This window comes from Eufriesea mexicana, unplaced genomic scaffold, assembly GCF_001483705.2.
Source record: "Eufriesea mexicana isolate 0111107269 unplaced genomic scaffold, ASM148370v2 scaffold10888, whole genome shotgun sequence".
Classification (NCBI taxonomy): Eukaryota; Metazoa; Arthropoda; class Insecta; order Hymenoptera; family Apidae; genus Eufriesea; species Eufriesea mexicana.
In genome coordinates this window covers 10,513-31,610 of record NW_016918552.1, presented here as the reverse complement: position 1 = coordinate 31,610, position 21,098 = coordinate 10,513, and the positions used below count along the sequence as shown (strand labels likewise).

The 21,098-nt window shown below is 35.6% G+C and overlaps 1 protein-coding gene across 1 annotated transcript; it reads left to right on the top strand.

Moving 5' to 3' along the window:
* Window positions 1–4,370: 4,370 nt before the first annotated feature.
* On the top strand, window positions 4,371–19,551 carry LOC108553533 (uncharacterized). Its single transcript, XM_017908472.1, has 6 exons — window positions 4,371–4,408; window positions 12,721–12,958; window positions 15,072–15,214; window positions 15,731–16,290; window positions 17,063–18,901; window positions 19,488–19,551. Exons 1-6 carry the CDS (start codon window positions 4,403–4,405, stop codon window positions 19,549–19,551), a joined length of 2,850 nt encoding a protein of 949 aa, XP_017763961.1. The 5' UTR covers window positions 4,371–4,402.
* Window positions 19,552–21,098: the final 1,547 nt, after the last annotated feature.

Sequence of the window (21,098 nt, the reverse complement as noted above, 5' to 3'; positions counted from 1 at the left end):
TCACACTTATTCACAGGTTCCAAGAATAACATACCTATGCAAAGTTCCATTGCTACTATCACTATAATTAACAAAACTTTCTCTGAAATTGGTTTCCGTAATCCAAATATTTCTCAAAGTTCATTTAAAACGAACCACCTAAAATAACAGACAAATATCACAAAGAAAAAATGAGAAAAAATTTTAAAAAATTAGAAATACAACGAGTGAAGACATAACCATAAGTTAGAGGTATACGATATCCAAAAATAGCGGATCGGTGAAGAAAAACAATAGAATGCAAATTTTTCTTCGCACCAAGACAAGACTGTGAAAATATCTGATAATTTGTGACATTTTCGGAATTTCGTTCAATAATTATTAATAACCGTTCAAGAAACGGAGGATTTATCCAAAATACGACGAGCAAAATAAGCCACGAAAACAATGGCCGCTGCGTAACGGGTCGCCTCGGACCGGGCCGTAGGTTTCGCGAAGAAACGAGCATCGCGACGTCCTCGCGTCGATTTTTTCGACGCCCGTCGAAGATCGGAGACCCAATCACCCACATTTTACGGTCAGCTTACTCTCGCTGGTTTTAATAGCCGGCACCACAGGAGCGTGCAAACGCGTGCGGCGATACGCGCGCCGCTTTTAACCTCTTGCACCTCCATTTGTAGCCGGAGGATGCAAGGCTAACCACGTATCCGAACGGATGTTACACGTAAAAATATTGCCGCTAACACGCCGTTCGATGAGCTTTCGCGTCTGCTCCGTCCATCCAGCCATTCACCATAGGTTCCCCTCGACGAGATTCATGGACGAACGTCGAGGAAAGCTTCGTTTCCTCGAATTCTGCGTGGTTTAGTCGCTGGGTCTTGTCAGTTTGAGGTTATGGAACAGTGCGTTCGAGAAAAGAAGGCATAGCGTGTTTACATCCACACGGCTGATTAACTTCGCTGATTCTTCTTTGATCACAGGCAGTGATCGATATTGGCCGAAGATGGGGACAGAGATCATCGGTCACTGTTCTCAGCCAATAGTGCTTGTGATCGAAGAAGAATCAGTAGAGTTAATCAGCTGTGAGGATATGAACACGCTGTGCCTCCTTTTCTCGAATGCACAGTACCTCGGTTCCGTATCTCACAGACTTTCTTCTGATTTTCTTTTAAAGGTGTCATTTGCTGCTTTTACTCTTTCTTTTTATGGTACATGTATTTGAGGAACACGTGTCTGTTGTGAACGTAGCTTAATACTCGATTTATGAGGGTTTAATAGGTTTACATATTTCTTGTATGTGTATCTATCTTTATAGACAGGGGTTAATTTGATGCATAAACGAAATTATTTTATTTAAAGAATAATTTAAAAAGGAGCATAATTATTCACTGTAAATAGAACTATGAGATATATATTTATGTAAAATTTATAATATCGTTGCTTTTTTCCATTCTTTTTGTGGGGCGTGTACTTGTCAAACACGTGTCTGTTGTGAACGTAGCTTAACACTCGGTTTATGGACAATTTTTGTATATGTACCTATCTTTATTGGCAAGGGGCAATTTGACACAAAACGAAATCATTTTCTTTACAGTATAACTTAAAAAGGAGCATAATTATTCACTGTAAATATATATTACGAAATATATATTTATGTAAAATTTGTAATATTTCCAGGGATTATTTTTATTTAAATGTAAACGGTTGCTGTAATTTTCTTCGCGAAATTCAAAATACGCAAAAATGGCAAGTCCTATCTAGTATTTATATATTATAACAGGTCACGTGACTTTGGATGTCACGTGGACCGTTCATTGATCCATACTCGTCTAATTCTGTAGAGCACGGGGTAGAAATGTATTTTAAATGAAAGAAAGTTAGTGTTAATCGAGTTCTGCTTTTTTTCCTTTTTTTCGTGTCTTTCGTTGCTATTTTTCTTTTTTTCTTCTTTTGAGGTGTGTGCGCTCGTCAAAAATGTGTGTATAGTGAACATAGGGAACATTAATAATTTGCGCTATTTTTGTTTTTATTTTCTGATAATTCGTGATTATATCCTAAGAATAATGGGAATTTCATCGTGAGCGCAGATTATACAAAGTGCATGACAATCAACGTGTTAATATACTATGACGAGTCACGTGAACTGGATGTCACGTGAGTTGTTGACTGTCACGTGGACCGTTCATTTGTCCAAGTGAATTCATTTGGCGAACTCTACAGTACAGAAGATAGAAATTTAATTTAAATGGAAGAGAGTTATTGTTAATCGAGTACTTTGATACTGATATTTAAAAAAAATATTAAAAATGAGTGATACACTTTGAATATTCCTTCACTACAGAGATATCAATGGTTCGTTCGGGAATTAAGAGTTTTATAACCTGAAATTTTTTGAACGAAATATATTCCATTTCATTTATATTATATTGTAGCTTTCTTCGAATAATGAACCACGTTTCCCCTATTATTATTATAGTATTATTCATAACATCTTTAAGATTCGTCCCAAATTTGCCAATATTAGTACAACTTAAATACTTAAAATCTCTTCCAAATAATACGAAAATTAATTCATCAAAAGCACAAAGTCCTTATTACAGTTCCGATACCTTACTATAACCGATCAAGCCAGCGAGCAAAAAATTGGACTATAATTTTAGTCTAAATTTTAGCCCTAAGGACTTTCACATCAAATCGTCATTAAAACATTACTCGACTATGTCTAATCAGTCCAACCCTAACCTACAAGCAAGTCTTCATCCGTCCAAAAGTCCCGTACGATTATCCGATATCCGAATTATACGTTAATAAAATCAAAAACCGACTTGTAACCGTTAATTTCAGTCGATCGTCTCGTTAGTTAACAACTATTTCGAGACTTCTACTCTCTAGCTGCAAGCCACGCATCGTATTTCATATTTTACGGTATTACAGCTGCGCGCGCACGCGGCCATCGCGTGCTGCACCCTCTGGCGGATTTTTCGCGGCAGCTGCCGCAGTGCTGCGTGCGCGGTTAGTCCGGCAGGCATGTCTAAACGTCGACTGGGATAAAGTCCGGCATGCGCCCGGCCGTAACTGTAATGCATCTCGCGTCACCTATGATCTCGCACCGTTACCTTGAAATAGGTGAGCAGCCAGTTGGCGGCTGTGGCTCAGCCCGTAAACTCGGCCTGCAAACTCGAATCGCTGAACTTCACGTACCGTGGACAAATAACAGATATTCGTTGCACGTTGGTAGGGGGCGATGCTTACGTTCCGTGGGAAATGAAAGGAGATGAAAAACAGTCGGAAGGAACGGGAGCGCGGAAAGGAGCAGAGACGCGACGGGAAGCGAGCGTTTCCGGTGTCCCGGATGACACATAGCGTGTGGAGTATATGGGCGTTTAGAACGAGTTTCGTAATTTCTAATCTAGTTGACTTTGCCTCTTAGAGGCTTAATATATTTTTTAGGAGAATACGATGAAAATAGAAATAATTGTAATAATTGTAATTTTGCAGTAAAGGATTAAAATGACTTCAACAGCTTGCGCTACGATTTTATCGTGATAAATTGTGCACTGGGAAAGTATTTCGATTTTGTCAACCATTGTACGTAAAAATATGTTTAGTATAATTTTAGACCCATGACACGCGTCTGTCATTAAGGGGTTATCACAATAGGTTATTATTTACTAGTTTTTACTGTTGTATTTTGTTGTCACCCGTTAAGTCTTCAACTTTTGATCGAAAATATTTTTATAATTCTAACCGTAAAATCGTCGGTAATGTCAGACGAAACAATTCGATCCTATTTTTACACGAAAGAAAATAAGCTAAAATTAAAACTCGTATTTTGACTCGTTCTTCCCTCACTCCGGAAACGGCCACAATTATAGATTTCCGTTTTTCAACTTTTCTCCACGAGACGACACCCTGTCGCTGACATCCTGACGAATCTATTTCTGAAGGTGTACGCGGTGGGCGGGGCCTGGCACGGCCGCGTGGTGGGGGTCGTAGCGCAGTTTTCGGTACACGGTCGCATGAATGAAAAGTCGTGAGTCGTGGAGGAAGCCAGTCGGGCCGGTGCACTCTGTCTGGGGCTTCGTTCTAGCTCGCAGAGTTTTCTCAAAGGAGACGCGCGTGGGTGCTGCTTTTCTCCCTTTGTAACCCGATGCCGGTTAATCGCTGCCTCTGTCCAGTTGCGTTACGTGTTGCCGCGTTTCCATGGGATCGTGACGATCGAACGGGTTCACGGGGACGATCGTGTCTCTCGTCGAGCAGTCTTGACACGCCGACGTGACTCATCGCGGGAGTCGCGTAGGGGATGGATCGGTGTTTTCGTTTTCGATGGTGAAGCGTGACGACCGTGACTGCGAGGCGGATGGAGAGACGTGGGAACAGCTTTGGTGTCGCTGCTGGGATTTGGGCGAAGAGACGGATTAGGATGAAGGTAGATATTTGATTTGGCAGGTTGGTCTTGCTCGAAGTAAGCTGATTTTTGGGTTTTGTTAGAGGAACAGACTTAAGATTTCTTCGGATATAGCTATGTTTGTCGTTGGGGAAGAATTTGAAGAAGATTTAAGTTGGAGGGACGGGGTATTTCATGGTTGAGATGTAGAGGCTTCGTTTCTTGTTTTATTCTAATTAAAAAAATACTGTAACGTATTATAGAGACATTCTTAATATTTTTTTTTATATCCACTGTGAGTATTTTATTTTTATATTATACAGTGCATTAATTTTATAATAATTTTGTGCGATATAAATCGTTTAAATGATTATTTATCGTCTTCAACAATACAGTAACAATAGTATATTCCAATGTAAATTTGAAATTAGTACTCTATATTTATTACCATAATCAGGAAGATCTTTAAATTGATATTTAAATGTAGAGGGGTTTTTAATTAAATCTACTCTGAAAATATAGTATATTATACTGATGTATTTAACTAAAATAAAATACAAGTATATTATTGTATCTTATTGTTTAATATAAACAATATTAGTGTATTTAATGTATTAATATCTTTTAATATAATTGATTAAAAAATACGTATTTTAATTTACAAATAAGAAGGAAGCAGTAAAAAGCTATAAGGGAAATGTAAAGTATCTTTTATAATAGCATTAAGCCGTATTTACATATCCTCCTTGGGGATCGCTGCCAAGCTGTTTCTTGCATTAACATCGCTCAGTAGTTGCATACCTCGAGGCGTTATCATTTTAACTTACGTTAAATGTTTCAAGTTCACCGTTCCATTTCCCTTATCTATAACCACTAACATTTAAACGTTTTTGTGGAAATCAATCATCTCGTTCAAACGTCCGTATCAAATGAATCGGTAGATTTACCGCGATCAAAGGGCCCAACGTACGCATTTTACATTGTACGTAATGTTCATCACAAAAAAGGCTATTAGACGCCTTAATTCGTCCCGAGGTAGCGCAAGAAGACTTGTAACTCGCGTGCAAAAATATCGTAATTGTCCTCCGAAACGTCCCTCGATTTTAGGATAATGACACGTTCAAAAAGCGAAGCAACTCGTTGCCGGTGATAGTTGAGAGAAATTTTATTAATAATATTGTTCGATTAAAAAGCACAATAGTCTCTAAAATGTGCTGGTCCACGAGCGTTCGATTTTCCAGGTGAAAGCTATAGACTAATTTTTCATTTTGCTATATGTAGAATATAACTATGTAATATAGATATAGAAAGTTGCAAGACACCCTGTATTAGGAATTATAAAGCTCGTTAGATTAAGAGGTCCACGGAGCGTAACGTCGACCAGAGAGGTGTAGTACTCGTGAAATTATCAGAGGTTGGAACATAAATCGAAGCGAGCTCTGATTGTAAAGAACCGGTAATGATAGCGTGGAAGGATTTCATTATGGTTTCACCGGGGACACAGTGATTTATGGAAATGATAAATTCTTGTTTTAAGAAACGGTAGTTCTTATTATTCGGACTAAATTCCAGTTAAGCTTCTGATGGAACGTTTTCTTTCTAGACATTTCATTAATTTTAATATTCGAAAGTTATATATTTTATTTTATTCTCAATATTAGATTCTTCACAATTCGGGTTTCAGAGGACAACTGTAGAATTTTCATTGTTTTAAGTATATATTTGATCTTTGAATATGATTTAATACCTTTTACTTCATAATATCGTCTAACTGTGGTAATTACTTTTATTATTCAAAATTCTTTCACACACTATATAAATAATATTCTATTCACTTTTAATTACGACTACCAGTGTTATCGTTCATATTACTTATGCAATCCCCGAATAACAAGAACTTTAAACCCTTGAATAAGTAATAAGAAATCAATGAAATAAAACTTTTCTGATACACGTGTGATATTTTTATAGTACGCGTTGATTCGCGGCAGGATGCGCGTTACGCAATAAAGGTGCGCACGGTCATTTTCACGCGAGCTCCCGTACCACGACTCGTCTCGAAAAAATGCGCGCCACTTCTCCGCGACATGTGGTGTATGTGATATGCACTTATACGGCCGGCTCCGGACACACGTGGGCACACTACATGCACTTTTTTCCCTGTCTCCACACCCTGTTCCCTCTTCTCCAATCCCAGAACGTTCTGCCGGTGCCGTCTAATCTAACGGGTGGCACTTATAGAAGGTAACAGAAAAGTAAAATTGATTAACGAGATAGGCGAGCTTTCCGAACGTATTTGGCATCGAAATTATTCGTAATACGTATTTTCGTAATTTCTGGTCCTTTTGCGAGATGTGTCCCGGTAATTACGAATGTGGGCTAAGTTAAAAATCTACAATAGAGAATTTCATTTCTTATTTCATGCTGCATTAATTTACGTTATAATAATATGGAATTATGTTTGCGAAGATAGTACAAATTTGTCGTAGATAATTCTTTTAATCTATAATGTATTTGAAACGTGAAACTTTGAATATTTCGAAAGTAACCTGTATGACTTAGGACATTTTCATAATCACCTGTATATGTATTAAATATATTCTTAAATAATTATGGAAATTATCGAGTTTTCTGAGATTGTCAAGTTCTCAGTAGATCTATGCGAGTCTCTGACTATTTTGTGGTAATTACGACTTATTTGTATGTTGCCTAAAAATAGGCGTAGTATTGTAACATTCATATTAGAAAAATAGAAGTATTATACAGAGATTTTGGATGTATCTTGGTTATATCATTTATATTATAATACAATGAAAGTGATACCATCAAATGGAGCACATTACTTATCAAATATAATTAACGTCATTTAAAATTATTCGTAAATAATTACTTAAAATAAATTTCCGTTAAATTTAAGAATTAACAGGGTATAGTTGATGTAGAACATTAGAAAATTAGAAAATTTTTAAGTTTTTCACTAAGATATAATAATAATAATAACAATAGTAATAATAATAACAATAATAATGAATTAACTCTGAAAAACCTCTCATTGCAACATTCTTTGATATTTTCTTAAATACTTCTCTACTTTTAATACAAGTATGGAGTGTACCTTACACGATATCGGTACCATATTTAAAAATGTAAAATATACGTTACTGGGTATGCTTATCTGACTCCCTAGTATGGGCTCACAGACGTCACAGTGTAAAAGGGGCCCCAGCTATTAGATGGAGATTATAATCGTCAAAGTCGTGAACTTTTTTCGAAACTTTTTCTTCAGATGAAGAAAAGATGTGAGATGAAGCAGAAGTCTCTCTTAAATCAACTTTGGGGAATCACGTATGCCTTTTAGGTTATTCCGAAGGCGTTCCATTCCACTATAGACATTCATTTTTAGAGTTTAGAATTTCACGAAATACTTATTAAAAAGTATCTGTAGCATAAATTTTGATTCGTGAATTTTAGAAACTGTAATAAATTATATATCATAGAAAAAATATAAAAAATCGAATTTTATATTATTTTCCTCCAGAATAATTCGTTGATGCTCATTCAAAGATATTTTAAATTATTTTACATTAATTTTCTTCTTAGTAAATCATTGATATATGTGCAAAGAACAAATGGAATTATAAAAACATAATATAATCGCTGCTTTTGTTTGCCCATCTAAAATAGCATAACTTCAGAATCATCTATTCATTTTTTGTTAGGTATATTATTATCCGAAGAGTCTAATTAATTGAATGCTCGATATCTGGAATAAAAATCACCTAGCGTTTAAATTATAAATTTCAACTTCAAGCATTATAAACGAACACGTTTATAACAGAATTTCAAAATTTCAACTCATTATATCACGCACACTGTTACACGATATCACGTATTATATATTACACCCAGCAATTAACAGTAATTTGGAGGACGAGGTATTAAATACATTTACTATCCAGACCACCCGAGGGCACCTGGTACTTAAAATAATTATCATGCAAAGGATCTAAAAATCCGGATAATTGCCAAAGCAATTACTCCATAATACGCCATATTAAAATACAATTCCATACATGTACAGTTAGAATCATAAAATAAAACCAAAAATTTTTACCAATTCCAATTTCATTTTCTGAACTCCTCGACTTCGACGTTCTAACTTTTGAAACATACTTCGTTCAAATTATTAAAATTCACGAACTTTACCTCGAATGCACTTAGGTGTTACACGTTGGAAAGAAGAGCAGAGGAAAATTATTGCGAGGTTTGAGTAGTTAGTAAATTAACAGGACATACTTAAATAAATTTATCCCAACAAAAACTATAACGTGGTAATTTATTATAAGATTTTCTAGCTCTGATCGAAAATTCGCGTTTAGAGGTTCGTCGATTACTATAATGGTTCATAAATCGGTAAATCGCGTTGGGAAATTACGGACGATGATGTAAATAATATATTTTTTCGTTTTCTTTTTTACCTGTTATTATTCGGATCGGTGCGAATTTATGTTTAATACCCGAAGCAGTGTCATAAACGACGAGGAGCTATCTTTGATCTTAACGTTACTAATATACATTAACGTCGCGGTTTTTAGTAGCCGCATTAATTCTCGCCGGTTATGATTAATAGGAGTAACCACGGTAAAGTATCTTCCACATCGTACTACGCGGCTCAAATGTATTTGGTAATATCCTTAATATTCAATAGTGACCTTTCACTTCTGCTTACGCGTGGGTTTTTGATTAATTGCGTAGAGAATATTCCTATTGAGCCTTGCGCGAGATTCTTTCCGTGCGAAAAGTCAAATATCGCGTTGCGTGTACGTTTGTTTGGCATTAGTCCTGACATTTGGTTTAATTGATCGATTTTAGATTAATTTTAGATTAATTTTAGATCGACGTTGTTAGAAAGGGATACGTGGGTTGTTGGTTGGATGATATCGATGAGATTGTTAGGTTTAGGTTTTGTTTATGGGATTTTCATTCGTTTATTAATTTATTTTTCTTTCGTTTTATTTGTCTGTTTGGATTGGAGGGGTAAGGGAATTGTGTGTAGTTTTTATTTCTATAAGTGAGATAGTTGTACCTGCTAGGTTTATACATATTGTATTTAAGAGTTCGAATGTAATTAGTTTATCACTTACAAATTTTCGAATCTTCGAGTCTTCGAATTTCTATATTTTTAAAATTCTTCTAATTTGTGCAATTTCCAAATTGAGGGATCTTTGAATCTTCGAGTTACCGAGTTTTCAATTTTAATTTCTAAATTTTCGGAAATTTCCGAATTTCTATATATACGAATATTCGCATTTTCGAATTTTTAAACTTCTAAATTTTCAAAGTTTTGTATTTCCGATGTTTCGAAACCTTTAAGCTTTCAAGTCTTCGAATTTTCAGAATTTCAAATTTCTGAATTTCCAAAGCTTCAAATCTCCGAATTTCCAAAGTTTCAAATCTCCGAATTTCCAAAGTTTCAAATTTCCGAATATCCAAAGCTTCAAATCTCCGAATTTCTAAAGTTTCAAATCTCTGGATTTCCAAATTTGAAAGTTTTAAAGTTCCAAATTTTCAATCCTACGAATTTTCAAAGTTCCAAATTTTCAATGTTACGAATTTTCAAAGTTTCAAATTTCCAAATACTTCACTATCCAAATTCTCAAATTTCCTAATTTCCAAACAGCCGAAAACTCGTCCGCGAAGAACAAAATTCGCGATAATCGGTATCGAAATATAAACCGAATTTCTCGCATAATACCGATAAACCGGTAACAATCAAACCTGTGATCTTAGAAAGAACGTAACACTGTCCCGACAGAGCGGTGGGTGTCGCGGCCTACCGCGGAAAAAGCAGTGGAAAGAAGATAGGTCGCGTGACGGAATGGCGAAGGACAGCGGTTGTTACTAATCGTTCCCAACGGGAGAGACACCTAGGAGGAAGTGGTGCATGCACGGTTGCTACAGCTCCGCTAGAGGGCCGTGGGCAACACGGTCGCTCGTTTTCGAGACGTTCGATACAGCTGGATGTAACTCGAAGCTGGGAACTGGTAACGCACGTTCAACCGTAAAGGCGTAAGCGTGGTAGTGATAAAGTTGCCGCAAGTAGGAGAGACTTCTCCTCTTTCGTTCGTGGACCGATAGCTGTAGGAAACGTTGCTAAACGTCCCTGGAATGCTGGGAAAGTGATCGTTCGATGATCCGCACTTTTACTGAACTTTATGCCTCTGCTTGCCCACTGCGGCTCTCGTGACTCCAACGCTACGGTTCAATGAACATCCACAAACATCCTCTTCTCTCGTCTTCTCTGTCTTTTTATTTTTAATTTCGCGTTTTCATTTTATCAATTCGCTAATTGGACAGTCAAAGGAGACTTTCACTTGTTTATTTTTCGTTCAAGCCTTCATTTTTGAATAGATTTTAGAGTGAGTCTCAAATGAGTTTAAGGCTAGTTTACAATGAAATTGAGCCTGACATTGGAATTTCTCGATGTGCGAAAATTGAAAAATGCTTTGACAATTCTGCTGGATGCCTAGAAACTTTAAGGAAATGTCAGAAATGTATACAGAATTCGATATTATATAGCAAATTCGTGCTAAATCAGTAACACTTTGTGAAAATGTAAAAATAGTACATAGAGGTTAGGTACATTGATGTTTTCTTAAATTTCAATGGCTGTTTGTGGTCATTTAAAGCTTTGGGATATTAAAATCCTAGATCCGACATGATCAAGGATCTCTCCCATGTCCTTATATACATTGTTTGTATATTATATATAAATATATATACAACATAATATATATACATTGTTTGTATATTATATATATAAATGCATTTTGTATTACTATATATATTATACCATATATATTATTCACATTATTGGATATATAATTATTAACACGTTTCCATGGAGTTTTAATTAGATTTAATTATTAGGTGCTTCGAGGAAATTCTTCAATACCGTAATAGACTCGTTTATATCAAGTTTATTATTCGAATTGAAGAATCGGTTCGAATGAACCGCGTCAATTCCTCAATCATCCGCTACCACAATTTTTCCCCGGTGTTAGTGTAGTGGTTGGTATCGAGAGTAACGGGTCGAGGAATTCAGATCGTAAATACGGCATTTGTTAACTGTTTGCGAATGGGTGTTGGCGAAAGGCATCTGAATATTTTGAAACTTTCAGGCGTGTTCTTAGCGCTCGTGCTGTATTAGGTCTCCAGTAATTACGTGTTTTCTTCCACGAGACTGACATGTTTTCCTCACGAATCTTATCTGCCGTTGGTATTTATCTCGTAACTATTAAGATGTCAGATATTGGTCAACGTTTGCCTCGCGAGTGTTAATTCCTAGCGTGTATTCCATGAAGAAAATTATACTTTCCGATATTAAAGAAGTAATTCTTACTCGAATTTATTTCTATTCAATTATATATTTAGGCTCAGAAATGGACCTAGTTGTCACAATTTCTACACATTCGCATCCTCTTATTTCTATTTAATTATTATACACGTAAATTTTGTAATTTTTTCGTTTACTACCAAGAAATTAAGATATGGGTTTATGGAAATGTGTATATTGAGAGATATGGTGTATTAAATTAACAGTGAAGAAATATTATCACATTTCCAAGGAACGTGTAGTAATAATTGAAATACAATTCGATAGTCTTGTAACGTGAAAATTAATTTCAAATTAATTTTAAAGTTGATTGAAATTAATTTTAATTTGAAAAAATTGGAGAAATGATTTATTAGTTAAATGATTTATTTATTTATTTAAAAAATTAGGGAAATCTTGACACGATATTTTGCTATTTTTTGTAATACTCCTCGAAAATTAGGGAATATTAAAAGGAGATTTACGTATGGAATTTTGGAATATTAAATCTTCCAATTCGTGAAGAATTAATTTCGAGGCCTTACTAATAAAAAGATCGGCGACATTTCACGGAAATACCACGCAAAGAGAATATTAATAATATTAATTTAATTTTCATTAATTTATTCTATTATACCGTTAATACCGATATAGAATATTTAAATAGCATACTATGCAAAGTAGTAGTACAGTATTATATAAGCAACATAAATGTGTAACAACTCCGATTAATTATTAATTATTCAAATAAACATGTACTTTTCATACCCATGCAGGATTATGCTTCTGTTAATTATTTCGACCTGAATTTTTCCCCCTAATTTTGCATAATACGCCGTTTTTTTTTTTCACTCACCTCTATCGTACTAACAATAAGGATACCTGTTTCATAATTCATGAATTTACCGTATGAAATTAATTCATCACTTTCATTCTTGTCTATCCATTCCCATAATCTCGATACGAACGTTTCTTGCAGGCTATCGCGATGCGTCTGTTCAAACGTCAGACCTCTGATACCAGCCCACAGCTAGTTTCGGCTACTCCGTTATCTCAGGATGGAACCGCGCCTCTGACAGTGGTGGAGGAGAACTTCGATCGTGGCAGCAAGAAGTCGCATAACGAAAACGATGGGTCAGGTAGAACGACCATAAAGGAGAGCGCTAGCGAGCCACAGAAACCATCTTCGTCGCAATCTTGCGTTTCAAACAGAAAAGGTAAAAGTTTGTTACTTTACAACTATACTGCATCCTAATAACTAGAGTTTTCACGGTAACTATAGTCCGTTCTAGTCGATTAATTCGAAATTAATTTGAAATAGAGTTAATATTCTGGTAATGTAATTTTCTATAAATTTTAAATTCGTAAATGTAATTTTCCATAAATTTTAAATTTGTGAATGTAATTTTTCATAAATTTTAAATTCGTAAATATAATTTTTCATATTTCTGCCAGGATATCGAAGGGTGGTTAAAATTCGGAATTTAACCCTTTGCACTGCTTCATAAAGTATGACTCGACATGAGATTTTATCACAGGAACTCCTATGTCGAGTTACACTCAACATTTTTTGATTTTTATTTATTGAACAAGAAAACAGAAAATGAGTAATTATTGAAATTACTTAAATTCAATAAAGAAAATTTTTTAAAATATATAGCCATCAAGGAACTGTCCTGTGAAATAAATTTCAAGCGAAATACTTAAAATAGTGGAGATTTATTGGAAACAAAATTGAAAAATAATTTGAAATTCTGGATGTTAGATAAATTAGAAAATTTCTTTAGAAATTAGGGAAACGAGAATAAAAATTATAATTCGAAAAAATATCATAAAACTATAAATAATAGTATTTGGAACAAAATTTTGTAGGATAATAAATAATGTTAATTAGAACAGAAATGGTAGCAGAATAAGTCATTAATAAGTAATTAGGATACAAATGGTAAAATAATAAATAGTGGTAATTAGGATGAAAACGGTAAAGGAATAAATAATGATTAATTTTAGCTAGATTATGTTAACCTAGGTTATGAATGTATATTACACGTGAGTCGAGAAAATTCTGGTTATAGAGGGTTTAATCTTGACATCCAGTCTTCAGCTTCCCCGTAGCGAGTTTAACGAGGCGAACTCGCCTCTCTTGACCGCCTTAAATCAGTGTCGACATTTTCTAACATACACTTACACATTCTCCACATACTTCGCTCGCTACTTATTAAATCTATCAAGTAGAATCTATTTAATGTTTGTTTTACTGGATCATCTGTCCCAGTACTTCCCAACGTGAATCACACACCCCATAATGGAGCAGTTCTGAACATCTTGTTTGTAATTAAAAAATCCCATTCCTCAATTTTAAATTTAGTAATTACAAATTATTTGCAAATTAAAATAATTTAAACATTACAAAAGAACATTTAATAAAAATGATTAAACTTTAATAATTAATAATAGATATATATCGATTCATTTATATATTTTTATTATTTTTATTATTACATTTATACTATATTATTATTATACTCTCAATCTCTGCAAATTAAGAAAATTTACGAATTAGAAGAGGAATAAGTATTATTTAAATTTAATGATATATATATATATATATATATACATATAAACATGTATTATTTAGATTATATTACACTTTCTTGAAACTCAGTGTCTAATGTTTAATTTGCGACATCATCCAAAAATAATTGAGAAATCCTGATTTAATGTACATAGTTCTATAATTTTCGTATGATTGAACAAATTAATATCTTGGTATATATATCATTAAATTTAAATAATACTTATTCCTCTTCTAATTCGTAAATTTTCTTAATTTGCAGAGGTTGAGAGTATAATAATAATATAGTATAAATGTAATAATAAAAGTAATAAAAATATATAAATGAATTGATATATATCTATTATTAATTATTAAAGTTTAATCATTTTTATTAGATGTTCTTTTGTAATGTTTAAATTATTTTAATTTGCAAAAGCTGAGAAATGAAATGTAAATACGATAATAAAAATAATAGAAATATGGTATATAATATGGAAATCTCGGTATATATAGATATTAATTTGTTAGATCATACGAAAGTTATATATATACACGCAGTAAATATTATTATAATTTATTAATAATTCTTTCCTAATATTTTTCTCATAAGATACTCGTGACATCTCAGGTGATTGGCACAATTTTTTCATGCAGAGCTGTCATTAAAATATGAACTGTCTTTTTTTAACAGCGCACCGACAGTCACGAGAGATAATAATTGACGCACGATCGAAGAGTGAAAATTAATGTATCGAATCTGGTTTGCGTCACAGGAATTTCGACATGGGGCAGGAAAGTGGGTCGAAGATGGGATCAGCTGAAGAGATCGGACAGCTCCGAATTGCTTTCGGTTTCGGGCCGAAGGAGACGGTGGAGTCCGAATCGGAAAGGCGGCGCAACCGAGGAAAAAGAAAACGTGAGTATGCTACTTTCTCATATACTCGATACATGTTGCCTGGCCTGATAAATAAGTAGCTCTTAATCAACTAAGTACCTGGAGTCTCTCGTTCATACTCGTTAAGTAACTTCCAGAGAACTTCTTCGGATTTAATGGTTGATCTCAAGGACGATAATTATTCGGTAGAGTAAATAGCGGATAATTACTTGGCAGTAAGTAAAAGTAATAAATAATTAAAGACAATAAAAGAAAAGTAATAAACAATTGTTTAAAAAGAGCAAACAAAAGGTCTCTATCGAATATTAATAATAATTGAAATTATTTATCAGTAATTATACAAATTAATAATTAAAATAACAATTTGTATATTTCTATATCGAGTATCAAGCACTGCCAAAAATGATTGTCATTAGAGAAATAATTATAGATGCAGCTATATTTTCATACCAAGAAACAAGAACCCCAAAAGAGTATTATACTATTTATTTGAAGTCTACTTTAACCTCGATACTAAATGGCTATTATTATTTTTAGGGTGCCAGCGGTTCGCCAGAATTACCAAAGCCAAAGAGAATTTCAAGGGTGGAATCATTACGAAACTTGTTCAGAAGCAGCGAGAGAAGCAGCAGTTTTCTAACCAGCGAAGTGTCAGCCAGAAACGTGACGATACAAGAGGAAGACGTCACCTGCATCAGTCATTATCCCATGGAGAAGGCTCTGAGCGAGGGTGCCATAAAGAACGTGTCCTTCTGTGGCAGCTCCGATGACAGTCAAGTGGATCGTGGAACTCTTCTTCACGAGAAGAAGAAACAGCTCAGCCGTAGCATCCAGGACCTCCAGGAGCAGCAACGGGTCTTAGACTATATCCTGAAGAACCAGGATATACTTAAGACGCAAGAAGGAACTGCTTTCGCGAGGGAAACTTTGGACAAAGCCAGGAGGAGCACGAGTCCAAAAAGACGAGCCAGTCAGTCTACGTCGGATGGTAACAAGAGCAGCGTTTCCACGCAGACCAGAGACTTCTTCAGTAATCACCTTAGCAATATTAAGAAGAATCTCTTCAATGTTCGCACGAGTGGCAACGAGTGTGACAGGTGAGAGATTAATCTTGCCAGTGCTAGTATGAATAAAGAACACTGGTTAATAAGTGTAATAGAAAGTCACTTTTTACCTAGCCCTACTGTGTTACTGTTTAATCTTTTTCATAGTTAGAGGAAATTAAGTGTTTTGAAATTCGAATAAGAAACGTTGGAACTAATGCTAAATGAAGTGCTGTCAGTTTGATCTGTTTTGTGAACTCGTGTCATGTATGGAGAAAGAATTCTGAAGACCTACAAGACGTATGATATGCTAATAGAATAAGTCATTAACCTGTAATTAGATTAGGTATACAATTCTTTTATAATGATGAATACTTTAATCGTTTGCGTGTCAAGTGCTTGGTACCTCTTTCTTTATCTCAACGCATTGTACGCCAGCTAAACTGGGTTATACTATCTACTTATGAGAATTGAACATTGTAATATCGAATACGTAAAATAGTATTTTAAAAATATATAGTATTTTAGAGAATTATATCTTTACTAAATACCAAAATTAATACCAAAAGGAAGTGATCAAGTGCTTACATATACACGTATACTAATGGGAAAATCCCGTAATACCGCGATACTAAAAGTTTCATAATATAGCGGGACTAGCGTACAATGTATTAAGAATACTAAGACTGAGGTGGCAGTGGAATCCAAATGCCCCATCAATTGCACATAGCGTCCTGATGCAATGGTACTTTTGAACTCAGTGGCACTCAAACGGTTAATGCATCCTCATCAAGACATTACTCTAAGTCTCTACTTATACTTACAGAGCCGACAATCAGAGACCTTGCCCAACGACAGGCCTGGAGGACTTGATGAGCAATTTGCGACTAGGTTGCGACGAGAGTGGCTACGACTCCGACAGCACGCGAGCTGGAGCTGATTCCCCTGACAGTGGAAAATCCGTACCACCTATGCTGAAACCTCGTAGCTTTTCCATAACGTCGGACGATTACCATGGCATCGATCTCTCGCTACCAGTCAGCACACCTATAAAGAAAGACGTGACAACTGAAACAGAGGAGAACGAATCAGGTTCTTCTCGTCTCGATGACACTGTCATCGTGAACAAAAGCTTATTAAACGTATCAGTCATGACAGAGACAACTGCCATAGGCTCTGACGGCGAAGACACGGACAGCTGTGACGAGGACACTTTCGAAGGATTCACGGATTATCAGCTGAGCTGTGCGACTGAGCAGGCTAAATCCACCATGAATACGCTAAAAAAATGCGAGAGCGGGTCGTCGAAAGCGTCCTCTACGTCCTCGAGCAGAAACTTCGACGATCAGAGAACATCTTCCACCTTTGGGACCAATGAACTCTCGAGGATACCTGAGAAGAGGTCGTTCACCAAGTCAGACCAAACAGTACCGCTCTCGCAAGCCGTGAAGGTGCAGAATCTGCAGAAAGGGACCACCAAGTCGCAAATACCTCTGAAATCACGAAAGCACACCAACTCAAGCGCGTTGAGTCTATTAGATAACGCAGCATCCCCGTGTAACGATAGTCCACCAGCATCGAAAATCTACGCCGCGATTATCAACAGCCCTCTCCAATACTACAGTCCAAAGAGATCCCGGTCGAACATGGAACCGGAGGGTTTTGAGGTTGTAAATTCGAGGAACAAAGTGAAGAAATCGGACCCGACATCTAAAATCGATCATCCATCCTCGATTACCGCGACACCAGCGAAGACCCTGGTCCGTCGTGAGTTAAAGACAATGAAGTTATCTATAGACAAACCCGGAAGCCTTGGGATTTCCGTGGAAAGGAGAGAAGCTGTCAGGCCTTTCTACGTGATCTCGAAGATGGACGTACATGGAGAGGCGGCGAAATCGAAGCAGTTTCGAATAGGCGACGAGATCGTTCGGGTCTGCGGTCGTAGGCTACGTGGTATGTCGATCACCGAGGCTAGAAACGCGTTAAAAAATTGTTCAGGCACCGTGGAACTGCAGATAGCTAGGGAACCGACGTTCACTTTCGGGGAGGAGCTAGGCGACACGTGGGGCGACATTCTGGTCCGCACTCGAAGCGACTCCGAGGTGTGGACTCTGAAACAAGAGAAGGCAGATGTCCCCGCTTCCGTGGATGGCGTGATACGAGAGGAAAGCTCTTCCCAGTGTAAGATAGTCGGTGCTCTGATGAAGGACGGCAAGAACTTATCCGCGAGTTCAATGGAACGCATGGAATGCGAAAATGATGCCACTCTGAAGAAGGAATCTGGTCAGAAAATGACTGGCATGAGGAAGTTCCACGTAGTGCGCAAACGAGCGACCAATCCGGTTTCCTGTCCACGTAGGGCGACCAGTTTATCGATGGATCTGCTTACTATTACCCTGGAGAAGGGTACCTCGAAGAAGTTGGGTTTTTCCATAGTCGGTGGATCTGATAGCAATAAGGGATCCATGGGTATTTTTGTAAAGGACATCATGGCTGGTGGTCAGGCGGCTGAAGAGGGGACTTTGAAAGTCGGAGACGAGATTCTGGCCATTAATGGGATATCGATGGATGGACTGACACATGCGAAAGCACTACAGAGCTTCAAGGCTGCCAAGGCTGGGAAAATGGTTCTTCACGTGGGTCGCAGAGACCCAACGCACAAACGGTTGGGTTACAGGCGATAGGGAATATTGGTGTCTATAACCCTGGGTTAGTTCCGGTGCTTTGCTTACTTAATTAGTTATCTTCTGCCACTGCTTCTTGCTTATAGCGAACTTTTGCTTTGATACCTATTCTGCTGGGATTTATGAATGCTGGAAGAATTCGACGAAACTTGCTATCTTTAATAGCAATGGATTGTTATGTCAGATACTTTGTCTTTTCATTTGCTTCTAATTTATCTGTATTCGATGCACTTGAGCAATATTTTTACAAAAAAATATTAATTCTTAGACGAGATTTGTGAATATTTGAAAATATTCAGATTTGTAAATGTCGAATTCAAATTTTAATTGAGCAATTTGAAAATTATTTTGAAATCCAATTTACTTATTTTCAGATGCAAGTTGGGAGCATGTTATGAAGTAGTATTAGAACTATTAAAATCCAAAGATACGTTAATTGTATAGTAATTAGTCAGTGAAGAAGATGGTTTTAATATAAATAATCTATTAATATAATGAGAAACTAACTTCTTCTTAAAATTTTTGTTTGAGTTCCAGCATTTTAACAACACAATATTTATCTTGCAGATATATCATACAGTCAAAGTCGTACGATTGCCTGGACAAGTTAACCGAAACTGGAGACGAATGAGACCATGAAAATTCGAGAAATCAAACACTGACAGTCATTAAAATTACATCATCGTGTCTTGATTTGTTCAAATTAATTTCATCGATCAATGAACCATTATTTTTCCGTTTTTCGTAAGTAAGAGGACAATGTATATATCTCGCGTAGGTTTCAAAGCACGTTGTTACGATTCACGACTGTAATAACCAATTGCAATCTACTCGTTTTCCGTTTAATCGCGAATCTGGTTTCTCTGTAAAATAAAATGGTACCTTTCTAATTTCCGATAAGTGACTCGTAATCAACGTGCCAATTCTTTTCTCGTGTACACGTGTCTGAACCGACTTAGATTTACATTACTTAATTTCCTTAAGGCGATAATTGTGATATTGGTTGACTACTTCTACTAAACATTAACCTTCATTTCAGACTAACGAGATCGAATTAATTTCGCGTTTATGCTTTTTCTTTTTCTCATCGAAACGTCGTGATTTGTAAACCTTATTGTTTGCGTTAGGTTTACGTTAATTATTTAAACAATCAAATTAATGCCAACTGGATTCATTGCAATATACGTAATGTTAGATATAAGAAGTCAAGTCGATGTTCGTCGATGGGACCGTTGTTATATCTTCGTGTCATTGTCGTGAATATAGATGAAAATTCTATTCGGTTTTTACGAAAAGGGACTAATTCATTTCGATGTGTCTTTGTCGTATCGTAAAGTGGATCAATGATAATTGTAACAATAATTTAAGAGATAACATAGTCATATCCTGTTAGAGATAACACGCTAACACGTTGGATCATGGCTGTTCGTTTCGTGCGAGTGTAGCGAGGATTTAACTTGTTTTCTTTTTAAAACATGTTTGTTTAATACGAGCTACACTCCGGTTCGAATGGAAGATTTATTAACTGGGATGAGTACTCATCGTTTATTTACTACTCAACTAGATCCTAAGCTTAGCGTTTACTCGATTAATAATTTTAAGCTACTGAGACTGACATCTAAAATGTCTACCTGAGAAATGCTGTGATATTCATTGTAGTCGCATTAGCTGGTATCGTACAAACTGTATTTAAAATAAATCTGGTTTTGTTAATAAATGTATGTACATAGTTAATCTGCTTTCATCGTTTCATAATCTCTCTGCTAACGTCGAGCTCTTAAAAATTTAGTTTAGTAGCTTGAAACTGAAAGATTTAATTAAAAATTATTTACAGAATATTCAATTTTATTTATTTTTTTCTTTTATAACAAGGATTTTAGGAAAATAGTTAAAAATTATAAGCAGAGAATGATTTTTTAGACACTCTGCAGATCTTAGGTGTTAAAAGTGAATATTTGATTTTATTTGTTTCCTTCTTTCATTTTATTTCATTTTATTCAAGGATAATTTGTTGATCGTGATTGCAAAACGAATAATTAGTATTTTTTATTTTATCAATCATCGATATAATTTCTTAAAAAGAATACTAGTCATTTGGAAGGGTATTGATTGCAGAGATAAGATATTTCCTTTACAATCCAGAAAAACCAATTTTTGTGTTATTTTAAAATTAAATTA